This window comes from Coenobita brevimanus, chromosome 42 (assembly GCF_032717465.1).
Source record: "Coenobita brevimanus isolate Jiangsu-jjx chromosome 42, ASM3271746v2, whole genome shotgun sequence".
Classification (NCBI taxonomy): domain Eukaryota; kingdom Metazoa; phylum Arthropoda; class Malacostraca; order Decapoda; family Coenobitidae; genus Coenobita; species Coenobita brevimanus.
Window position 1 is genome coordinate 2,799,220 of NC_136995.1, and position 12,947 is coordinate 2,812,166.

The 12,947-nt window shown below is 40.7% G+C and overlaps 1 protein-coding gene across 1 annotated transcript in view; it reads left to right on the forward strand.

The window, feature by feature from the left end:
* The window catches only part of LOC145397667 (putative cytochrome P450 CYP44), a 58,274-nt gene that overhangs the window by 4,172 nt on the left and 41,155 nt on the right, over nt 1-12,947 (forward strand). Inside the window, exons 2-4 of the mRNA XM_080270707.1 lie at nt 677-833; nt 5,690-5,918; nt 9,147-9,337. Coding sequence (XP_080126833.1) covers nt 677-833; nt 5,690-5,918; nt 9,147-9,337 — 577 coding nt within the window. The remainder of the gene's footprint in view (nt 1-676; nt 834-5,689; nt 5,919-9,146; nt 9,338-12,947) is intronic.

A 12,947-nucleotide genomic window follows, 5' to 3' on the forward strand; every position in this document is an offset into this window, starting at 1 on the left:
TCCAAGTACTAACCAGACCCAACGTTGCTCTTAAAAATTACATTTATTACTACACTTATCACTACAAACTCTTTTCACATCCACTCATCAATGGAACCCTTTTTGGACTTGTCTTGCTTAATTCAAACGTTCTATTCGAATGAAAATTATTTGTCTGGTGGTCAAAAAAGATTCAAATCTACCGATTTCCGAGTTAGTCGGACTCGAATTAGAGAGGCTTTACTGTATCAATTTTTTTTTTTTTTTCCACAGAATGTTATACCCTTTATACCTTCACTTGGTCGAGGCCTGGAGTTTCATTGTTTTGGAGCTCATTTCATGTACAGTACTTGTATGGCAGAAAAGACTTCTGTGGCTCTGCATTGTTTCCATAGCACTTATTCATGACTAACATCATACTCTAGTGTTACTGTATGTTGTTACAACTTGTCATTCAAAATGGAGAGATGGCAATTTTTAGGCCAAGTTAGAGTAAAAACAGTATGGTGTAGAATAAGTAAACTGGCATATCAGCTTCATAGGTAAGAATGAAAATTTTAAAGACACGTTTCCATTAATTTGTTAAGGAGCTAACAGCAAAAAAGAACATCAGTTTGGCAGCCTGTAACAGGGACTTCTGTAATTGTAATTGGAATAAGAATGATATCCTTTTAAGTCTTTGACCACCAATTTACAGGTGGGAAGGAAAGAGTGGTGGTCTAGTACTGTGAGATTGGCCAGCACTGTCAGCTCAAGTGTGTCTCCAGAATACTGTGGATATAGTAAGCCTTTCTCTTCCATCCCTGGACCCATCAGCCTACCTGTGTTGGGGACTTTACTTCCATACAAGTTAGGTAAGTACCGGTACATACAATCTTCATTTGTATATAGTTTTCATGCACTCCACATGTAGTGTCATTTTACAGCTTAGTTCACATAGCTCTGTGGGAGAAAAAGACAATACCTCAGCTCAGTATCCTTTCCACAGCATTTTGTGTTGACTAGCATCATATTCTGGTATTAAACTATTTTTACTAATCAGCATGGAGATGGAGAGATGGCAGTTTTAGGCCAGGTTCAAGTAAAAACAATATAGTCAAGGTGTGTGCCAGCAAACACTGTAGGAGCATTAAGTGAAATAACTTTAAGTGAGACATGCATCTGGTTCATGATGTAAGGATTAAAACCACACACACATTTATACATGCACAATTTTCCATACAATTGATAATGTAAATCAAGTTAACATATTGATCAGCTTTACAAATAGCAGTGAGAGACTAATTAGATTTTTTTTTATAATTTATTCTGAGCTTAATAGCAAAAAAAGTATGTTAGGAAGGGTAGCTTTTGACAAGAACTTACTACACTGTATTTTTACATAAACAGTTTAACGTCTTCAGTACAGTGACATACCGATAGTTGTTTTATTTTAACCTGGCTCAGACATTTCTCCTTGTGCAGCTTAATTTCTGTAGCTTAGTGGCAGAAAAGGACATTATGGCTCTACATCCATTCCATAGTACAGTACAGTACTTTATTGTGACTTGCATCACATTCTGTACTCATTTCACCTTAACTTGGCCAATACAGATATTTTTGTCTGTTTTTAGCCGATTTCATGTAGCTCAGTGGTAGAATAACAAAATGCTCTGCCTCTTCAACCATTCTATATCACATCTTGATGATTAGCATCATATTCTAGTGTTGATCTCTTGGCACAGCACTGAATTTAGGATGGAGAAAACTCCATTCACTCTTACCTGGATGCAAGCACCCACATGCAGTACAGTATATGGCCATAACCACCCTAACCAGCCACTCCTCGATCCCAAGCTTTCTCGTTGCCCACTTCACCACCTCTCTAGGAACTCTGTCACAGGCTTTCTCCAAAAGAAAAAAAAAAAAAAAAAAAAAAGTACAGTTCCCTTTTCTTACCTATATATTTTTCCTGAAGCTGTCGAACATAGAATATGGCATCAGTAGTTCCTTTGTGTGGCATGAACCCAATCTGCATCTCATCAACATTTACTATCCATCCATCATCCAAACCTATGCTGTCCCATGAGGAGCGAACGAGCCCAGGGTTAGGCAAGTTGATCCTGACATTTAAGATGAGAGTGATCAGTAATTACTGGTTCTCTAATTATACCTTCTAGAACTCTCTCCATTACCTTCATTAGCTGATCCAAAAGCTTTATGCCTCTACAATTTCTAGGGCATCACCCTTCCCCTTGTAAACATTTACAATTACATACTCTTCAGCCAATTATCTGGGACAATATACTCATCAAATCAGTAACTAACCCAACTCCTATATCTCCAGAGACTTTCAACATTTCAGCAGTCAACCCAGATACAGCTGCAGCCTTCCCCACTTACATCCTGCCGATGGCCCTGCTCACAGTAACAGCGTCAATCAAAGGCCAAGGGCCAAACACTGGATCTGCTGGCTCAAAACCTTGCCTCTCCGAGGTCAAACTCCTCATTCAGCAACCGGTTGTAGTGCTTTCTCCAGGCGTCTTTAATATCCCCTCTGTTCACCATTTCCTTTCATTTATCATTCTTCACACACTGCTCACCTGTGATATCCCTGTTTTCCCTCATCGTCTGATTTGTCACCTTAAATATCATAATCTTCCTTTCTCCACTGTTTGGGTTATCAAGTAAAACTCTCTGAGATTCAGACATTGCCCTGTAAACCTCTCTTCTAGCCCAATGCATGGCAGCCAGGTATTCCTCTCTGCTACCATCCTATCTCCATCCCCAGAAAAACCGTCTTTTCACCTTAACTGCTGCTTGTACACACTCATCCCACCACCAAGTTACTTTATGTCTTAGGGGACCCCTTGTCCATCCACACACTGAATCACTAACTCTCAAGAGGTTGTTCTTGAGGGCTCTGTACTGTTCATTAACACTTCTGTCAACTTTTCCCTGTTCAGCCACCATTCTATTAATCTCGCTATAGAAGGCATCCCCTACTGCTTGGTTTTTCAGTTTCAATATTTTCCCCCCAGGTGCATTGGTCCTCCTTTTCATCACCTGCTCCTTAAGCACCATGTTACATATCAATAACTTGTGTTGCAGCACACACTCCTTGCTTCCTATAACTTTAACATCCCCCTCCTATCAGTCCTCCTAACCATGAAATAGCTATCTGGCTGCTATTTCCCCCAGACTTATATGTAATCAAACTACTCTCTTTTTCTAAGATTAGTGTTGCACACAGTCATGTTCATTGCTTCCCCAAACTTGAGTATCCTCTCCTTTTCCTCATTTCTTGTACCATATGCTCATCCCCCATGTACTCCTTCATATCCTTGAGCTGCTTCACCTACATGACCATTTAAGTTCCCTCCCAAAACTACAGTCTCATCATCTCCCAGATCACTTACTACACATGTTAGGTCATCCCAGAATCTATCCTTCCTTATCTCATCCAAGCCTGCCTGTGGTGCATACGCTGATATAAATGCAAACATAATCGTACCAAACAAATTTTTCACTGTTACTCTTTCACAGACTCTCATTACATTCATGACATATTCCACCCATTTCTCCCCAACCAACACACCCACACCACCATATCCATGTGCCCCATCCTGCCAAAATAACTTGAAACGTGCATCCCTCCCGGCAATCATTCTGTCTGATCCTTACCTATACCTGACTCCCTGCACACATCCCACATCCACCCACCTCCTACTAAATGCCTCATCTACTTCCCCTGTTTTACCCCTTAAACATCCCACATTATTATTATTATTTATTATTATTATTATTATTATTATTATTACTATTAGTACTGTATTATTATTATAAGAAGAGAGCAGATGAGGAATTTGAAAGGAACTTTAGCGTAAAGTGGAGGGACTGTAAGAAAATGCTCTGGAAAGAGGTGAAAAGAGTAAGACAGGGTGGAAGTGAAGTTAGCAGGGGAGTGAAAGATAAAAATGGTAGATTACTAGTGGAGAAGGGAGAAAAAGTGAGCAGATGGAGAGAACACTTTAAGGAATTATTGAACATAGAGGATGGAAGTAATGTGAGTATAAGTGGTTGGGGAATGGCTGGGAGAAGGAGGGAGGTGAGAAGACAGGAAGAAATCAGTAGGATAGAAGTTGTGGAAGCAATGAAGAAAGTTAAATCGGGGAAAGCCCCAGGAATTGATGGAGTGTGTGGTGAAATGCTGAAGTATGGGGGAGAGGTAGTAGTAGAATGGATGTGGAAAATGTGCAGATTGGCCTGGGAGGAAGGTAGAGTCCCGGAGGATTGGAAGTCAGATATAATTATTCCCTTGTACAAAGGAAAAGGGGAAAAAGAAGTGTGTGGTAATCATAGGGGCATCTGTCTTCTTAGTACAATAGGAAAAGTGTATGGTAGGATACTTATTGACAGAGATAGAGAAAGAGCAGAGGAATTAGTTGGAGAAAAACAGGGAGGCTTTAGGAAGGGAAGAGGTTGTGTAGATCAGATATTCATTCTTAGATCTTTAGTGGAAAAGTTTCTAGAGAAGGGAAAGAAGTTGTATGCGGCTTTCATGGATTTGGAGAAAGCATACGACGGGGTGGATAGACAAGGATTGTGGAAAGTATTAAGAATATATGGAGTAGATGGGAAGTTGTTGAATGCTGTGAAGAGTATGTATGATGGTGCTAAGGCTGCAGTGCGTGTGGATGGTGAACTGAGTAAATTTTTCTCTTTGAAGGTTGGTTGAAACAGGAATGTGTCATGTCTCCATGGTTGTTCAATCTGTACATGGATGGGGTAATAAAAGAGGTACAAGGTAGGGTAGTGGATGTTGAAGTGGCCCTGGTGAGAGAGGGTAGTGTTTGGAAACTCCCTGTACTGTTGTTTGCAGATGATACTGTGTTGTTGAGTGAAGACGAAGGGGAGCTGCAAGGCTTGGTGGATGAGTTTGGGAGAGTGTGTAAGAAACAGAATCTAAAGGTGAATGTAGGGAAGAGTAAAGTGACGGTCTTTGAGGGAGGTGAAGTCAGTGAATGTACAACGAAGTTGGATGGTGAGGAATTGGAAAATGTGAGGACATTTAAGTACTTTAGTAGTGTGATGAGTAAGGATGGAGGTTTGGAGGGTGAAGTGCTTGAAAGGGTACAGCAGTGAAGAAAGGTTGCTGGTTCCTTGAAAGCAGTGATAAGAAACAGGGAAGTGAGCATTGAAGTGAAAAAGTTGCTACGTGATAGTATTGTGATACCAACTCTAACGTATGGAAGTGAAACTTGGACGTTGTTGGAAGGACACAAGTCAAGAGTGAGAGCAGTGGAAATGAGTTATTTAAGAGGAGCCTGTGGAGTCACATGGAGAGACAGGCTGACAAATGAGGATATAAAGGAGCATTGTGGTGTGGATGTGGATGTGATAGGAAGTGTTAGGAGGAATACACTGAGGTGGTTTGGCCATGTGAAGAGGATGGAGAGTGAAAGACTGACGAAGAGAGTGTATGTGAGTGAGGTGGAGGGGGGAAGAGGGAGGGGGAGGCAGAGGATGAGATGGAGGGATGGTGTGGAAAGGTATATGAGAGTGGGGGGTTTGAGTTGGGAGCGGGGCAGTGAAATGGTGGGGGACAGTGTGACTTGGAGGCAATTTGTTTGTGGCCACCCCAAACGGGATTGAGGCGTCTGACAATAGATAGATAGATTATTTTGCCTAGGGGAAACATTGAATTAAACTATGATTGCTTCACTTCCAGGCCTAAAGACCCTCCCCACCTACCACCGTGATGTGTGTGACCTCTTCCGCAAATATGGTCCACTCGTCAGGGAGAACTTTGGCTCGCAGACAGTGGTGCACGTATTTGACCCCACTGATATTAAGACGGTGTATGAGAGTGACGGAAAGACCCCACACATTCCACCGCTGCAGGAGACGACACAGTTTTACCGACAGCAGAAAAATATGTCACTTGGCCTCGGAAACTTGTAAGAAGCGTGTCTATACTGTAGTTGGGGTCATTGAGAGCCTGTATTAGGCAAGTGTGAATCAGGCTGGAAGATTGGTTAACACATAAGGTTTATATAGTGGGATATGCATCTCTGTGTGCAGGCTCCAGTTGTGTGGTACCCTAAGTCAGCATTATACATATATATGGAAGTTCATCTGTATTTAAGGTCATGGCAGATGATTTGTGCCTATTTTCAGTGAGCATGCACTGGATTAGTTCTCCTTTTAAAATGTTTTTTCCATGCTTTTTTCACTCATCTTCACCCCACTTGTGGGTGGGAAAAAGAGATGGGATGATTAAGTAGGATAATGATGAAAAAAACCATAGCAATCAAAGGTTCATTGAGGAGAAATTAGTTTTATATCCATCCATTCATCATTCAGTCCTGTTACCCCATGAGGAGCATAGGAGCCCAGGGCTAGGGAAGTTGGTCCTGACATTTAAGATGAGAGTGACCAGCATCACTCATCCCTGAGTGGCATTACATGACCAATAAACCCCAAGCACCCCTTGGATATAAACATTCACTGGCTCAATCCGATTGGAGCGCCTTCATTATCCACTAAACCACCAGGTGCCAAAATTTGGTCATATGGTCACCACCAAGTGTAGTAAATGGTTTCCTGTTGTACAGGAAACCATTAGACATGTCACTCATTGTAGAGTCACCCATAGGCAGAAGGAAGAGGAAAGAATGAAGGAAAGAAAGATAGAAGGGGGAATGTAAAGTCACCTGTAGGCAAAAGGAAGAAGAAAGAATGAAGGAAAGTAAGACAGAAGAGGAAGGAAGGAAGAGAGGAAAGGGCAACACCCAAAGCAGCACTACATTGAGTGAGTGGATGGTGAATGCCCCCACCTACCACCACGAAAATACAGTAGAATCTACACAACTGTCTTAGGAGATCGTGATATAATTTTATTTTTTTACTAAACATGTTATTTTATCTCATGACTGAAAATATATGACCTACTACATTTATTCCATCCTTATTTACAATTAAACTATCTATCTGTCTATCTATCTATTGCCAAACACCATAATCCCGTAAGGGGTGGCCATTTGACTTTGAGTTATTTGTTTTACGGTTAAACAAAACATGTTATTCATGCTTTAACATACTATATTTGTATATGTAAAAAAACATAAAGAAAAATAACTTTATTTATGAATAGCCAGGATTCCAGGGGCTTGTATGATGTGTTTATGATTGTATGGTCCATTTCACTTTTTTTTTTTTTTTAAGCTCACTCACTTTTGTACTTTCTCTTTATGTATTTCTCGATCCTACTTCAGTCCATTTCTGGGTGAGGAAAAGGATCAGCGTTATGATAATGAACAGCTCTCCAGAAGCTTGCATGATGGGTTGGTGATTGTGTAGGACATTTCACTGTGCTTGCTTTGGATAGTTTCCCCCCTCTTGTACTTTTTCGCTCCTTATTTTTCAATCCTTAGCCATCATAGGGTGGAAAAGGAGGTATAGATGAGAATGAATTCTCAATCCAGTTTCACCCATGGGAACTGTGAAACTGTCTTCCTCCGTCTCCATTTCTCTCTGCCTGTGACCACCAGGCTTTGAAATGCAATGTGGTCAAGCATCTCAGAATGAATGTATCGTTGAATTTGGCTTTCTTTTGTTTAGTTTTTCATAGAGCAAGTAACTTTGCTGGCCTCTAGCTTGTAGTTCTTTCTTTTTTGCATTTTAAAAAAAATTTGTGTGTGAAAAGGATTATGATGATGATGATGATGATGATGAGGATGATAATCCCAATGAAAATACACCTTAGAGGCCTCATTGTGTTATCCTAGGATGGGATCTTGCACTGCTGGTACTCAGATCATGTGCAGTTTTAATCATCGTTATATATAAATTGTAATGGTCGGTGGGGGCACTCACCGTCCACTTACTTGATGTAGTGTTGCTCTTGGGTGCCTGCCCTCTCCTCTCTTCCTTCTTTCTTTCCTTCCTTCCTCTTCTGTCATTCATTCCTTCATTTTTTCCTCTTCTGTCTCTGAGTGACTCTGCACTGAGTGATAAGCCAAATGGTTTCCTGTACACCAGGAAACCATTTACTGCACTGGGTGATAACCATATAACCAAATTATGGTGCCTGGTGGTTTAGTGGGTAATTAGGGCACTCCAGTCAGATTGAGCTGGTGCATGTTTATGTCCAGGGGTTGGTTCGGGTTTATTGCTTATGTAGTGCCACACAGGGATGAGTGAGGCATAATCCCCTACAGGGTGGCCGTTTCACTCTCATCTTAAATGTCAGGACCAGCTTGCCTAACCCCGGGCTCCTATGCTCCTCATGGGGCAACACAGGATTAGATGATGTATGTTAGTGTTATTATTATTATTATTATTATTATTATTATTTTCACTCATCTTAAATGTCGGGACCAACTACTTAGCCCCGGACTCCTACGCTCCTCATGGGGCAATGTAGGATTGGATGATGGATGGATGGATTATTATTATTACAGTATTATTATTATTATTAGTGGTAGGTGGTGGCGACCATCATCCACTCACTTGATGTAGTGCTGCCTACTTCTTCCTTAGCCTTTATCATTTTTTTTTCTGTGCCTCCTCCTCTCTTCTTATTTCTCCCGTCTTTCCTATCACTACTTAATGTTTTTCTTTCCGTTACAGGTGGCTTTACATTGAGTGACAAGCCAAATGGTTTCCTGTAAGCCAAGAAACCATTTACAACGCTGGGTGGTAGCCATATAACCAAACCATACGTGCTCCCTACGTGTCAAGTGGGTTGGCGGAGGGTTAGTGCCCCTCCCTGCAAAACAAATAACTCAGAGTCAAATGGCCACCCCGTACGGTATTATGGCGTCTGGCAATAGATAGATAGATTATTATTATTATTATTATTATTATTATTATTTATTTTAATTAGGTATGTCAAGAGAATAAAAAAAGGAGAGTGTGTGCAAATAAAGTAGAGGATGAGATGGGGAGTGAGAGACTAAGGATGAGATAGAGGGATGGAATAGAGAGGTATATGAGTAAGATTGTATGAGGTGCAGGGAGAACGGCCTGATGGCAGAGGTGAGGGTAACATGGAGAAAATATGTTTGTGGCCATCCCTTCTGTGATTAAGGCATCTGACTATAGGTTAGTAGATAGGGAGGTAGGTAGGATAAAGGTAGATAGAGTATTGTGATAATGGTGAAGAGTACTGTACGTTTCACCAGGAATGGTGATGAATGGTACAAACTGCGACATGCGGTACAGCAGATGATGTTGCGGCCACGTGAAGTGAGCTACTACTACCCTCTTCAGGACAAGGTGGCAGAGAGGGCTGTGGACAAGCTGACCAAACTGGTGGATGCAGAGGGCAGTGTTTGTGATCTGCATATAATTGTGGGAAAGTGGATTTTGGAATGTGAGTGAGCACTGATATAGTTACTCTCCTACTTGCAGACTTTTGAATTAAAGCTTTCAGAGATACAAGCCTTTTTTTAGAAGAATTTTAAGTTGCCCTTCCACTTATGGGCTTTTGAGTTCCAGTATAAGCTTTTAGAAATACAAAAATTCATTAAAAACATTTATAGTTTCTCTTCTATTTATGGAGTTTTTAAGTTATGAGATTTTACAAGATATGAACTTTTTTTTTTTTTTTTAACAAGCATTTATAGTTGCTCTCCTACTTCCGCACCTTTACGTTATAAGTTTTTGGAGATACAAAACTCCTTTTTTTAGAAGCATTCATAGTTACTCTTACTTATTGGCTTTTGAGTTGTGAATTTTCAGAGATAAGAACTTTTTTTAGAAGCAATTATTGAACTGTTTTTTTTTTCAGTGATGTCTACTGTGCATAATATTACAGACGAGTGTTAATGGCACTGGCACTAATGATTAACTACAGTATATATGAAGCACTGAGTAAATTAATGCTACTTCATTTTCTGTCTGTGTTCATGCTATTCACTAGTACCCCAGTGAAGTGTATATATCTGGTCATTGGACTTATTGTATTTTGACAAACATTTTCAAGTTACAAATCAACTTCTTTCTCCAATTTAAGTTCATAAAATAGGGGAGTAATGGTATACTGTACTTTACTGCATTTGAATTCGAAGAAAATACTATAGCTGATGTATTTTAACTTCGTGGAGATTTTGATTTCTTTGCAGCATATTTCACGTAGCCCAGTGGCAGAATAAGAAAATATTGTGGCTCTGCATCCATTCCATAACACTTGCTCATGGGTAGCACTGTATTCTAGAGTTAGTTTGTCATCACAACTTAGCACTCTAGGAGAACAGGTGGCAATTTCAAGTCAAGTGAATGTGGTAAGAGTGTAGCATCATATTCTGATATTAAGCCTTTGTAAGGAAGTTTATCTCCCCTGAGTTATTGTTTTATAACATAACCAGTGTAAATTGTACCTTGTATGAAGCCTGCAGCTTGGCCTGTGCAGACCTTCTTTGTGCCTCATATGAAGTCTGCCGCTTGGCAAGGGTTAATCTCTTCATACAGCTCAGCATTCAAGATGAAGAGATGGCAGTTTTATGCCAATGTAATTTGGATGATGTATAGTTCAGTATTATTTAGTGTGGATATGGTACCATTTCCGGGTGGAATTCTGTCCATCTATCTGTTGCCAGATGCCACAATCCCTTATACAGGGTGGCCACAAAGAAATCGCCTCCACATCACCCTGTCCCCCTCCATTTCACTGCCCTGCTTCCAATTCACACCTCCCTCTCTCATATACCTTTCCACTCCATCCCTCCATCTCACCCTTGGCCTTCCCCTTCCTCTCTCCCCCTCCACCTCACTCACATACACTCTCCTCATCAGTCTCTCACTCTCCATCCTCTCCACATGGCCAAACCACCTCAGTGTGTTTCTCCTAATGCTTCCTGTCAAATTTACATCCACACCACAACGCTCCTTCATGTCCTCATTTGTCAGTCTGTCTTTCCATGTGACTCCACAGGCTCCTCTCAAATAACTCATTTCCACTGCTCTCACTCTTGATTTGTGTCCCTCCAACAACATCCAAGCTTCATTTCCATACGTCAGAGTTGGTATCACAATACTGTCATGTAATAACTTTTTCACTTCCATGCTCACTTCCCTGTTTCTTATCACTGCCTTCAAGGAACCAGCAACCTTTCTTCCCTGTTGTACCCTTTGAAGCACTTCACTCTCCAAACTTCCATCCTTACTCATCACACTACCCAAGTACTTAAACGTACTCACATTTTCCATTTCCTCATCATCCAACCTCGTTGTACATTCACTGACTTCACCTCTCTCGAAGACCATAACTTTGCTCTTCCATACGTTCACCTTTAGATTCCACACCGGGTGGAATTACCCTTAGTTAAACCATCCATCCATCCATCCATCATCCAACCCTATGTTGCCCCATGAGGATCGTAGGAGCCCGGGGCTAGGCAAGTTGGTCCTGACATTTAAGATGAGTGACCAGCCTTGCTCATCCCTGAGTGACATTATGTGAACAATAACCCCAACCACCCCTTGGATATAAACCTTCATCAGCTCAATCCAATTGGAGCACCGCAATTACCCACAAAACCACCAGGCACCGTAATTTGGTTATATGATTACCACCCAGTGTAGTAAATGGTTTCCCGGTGTACGGGAAACCATTCGGCTTATCACTCATAGGCAGAAAGAACAGGAAAAAATGAAGGAAGGAAGGACAAAAGAGGGAGTGTTAAGCAAAATCATCATATTAATGCATCCACAGGAAAAAAAATGGTGGGGGGGGAGGGTGACCATCAGTCTACTAACTCCCATGGAGGTGCGTGGATTTGGTGTGAGCTGCTGGAGTCCCAGAATTTTAAGGGTAGATGACCATTATGTTCCTTGGTGGCATTGCATGATGAAAAAAACTCCAGTCAGTGCTTGGGGTCTGAACCTAAGCAAGACTGTCATCCAAGCTGTGGCATTCAAACCACAAGGTCACCAGGCAGAAGGGTTAATATTAGAGTGAACCCTCTTTATAATGAACTGATTTGGCAGAAATCAAGTCCATTATAGCCAAAAGTCTATTATAACCATTATTTGTACTGTATAGTTCATAGTTTTCTGTCATTTCTAACTTTGAACTTACATTTTCCTTTTTCTTCTTTTTTAAGTGCTGTAGAAATAGAGGACCCAGAAGCTTGTTTATAGGGTAATATTAAAAATATAAGTAAAACAGAAGTCAAAATTGATGCACAGAATGGTTATTGGAAACTTGAATAATGACTGCAGGTGAAGGATACAGGACAGACTGTGCATTAGTTCACATTTGAGGAAAGGCTGCTTGTAAACAAAGACAGTTGGATGCCAAACAGCATTTACTTTAAAATATGAGACCTTTTTTGAAAAACAGAAATTGCCCATTAACCCTTTGAATCTGGGTGATATCCTTTTTTTTTTTTGCTAGTACCCAACAGCTTTATTAAACTTTGGAAAGACTTCTTGTTATAAAGGGGTTAAACAGTGCCATTTGTAACCAGTGTGAAAAATAATTCCTAAAGCTGAATAAAATCACTAGGAGATGGCAAGGACAAAATTGATAAAATGTCCATGGGCTCATTGGGTTATTATGTTATTTATATATTTATTCATGAGTGTGTGAGGAAGAGAGGTGTGGAAGTCAGTGAGGCTAGGGGACTGACAAGAGATCGAGCTGGTAAGATGAATGTTGTGAGGAGTGCATGATCAGGGATTTGGCATCTCTTTTTATCGTGGCAGCTCCCAGATTGACTCTATCAGATACGTTTATGTGAAGCTACAGAACGTGGTGAATGTCTTTGGTGTATCAGATAGAGCCAGGATTCCGGGGGCTTGAATGATGAGTGAATGGAAGTGTAGCCCATTGGAATGGGCAAACTTGGGCTGTGTCTGGACGTTTCTACTCCTTACTCAGCCCTAGAGTGGGAAAGGAGGTCTGGGTGATGATGATGATGATTTATTTATTTTATTTATTTATTTGTATATATTTTTTTTTTTTTTTTTTTTTTTTTTTA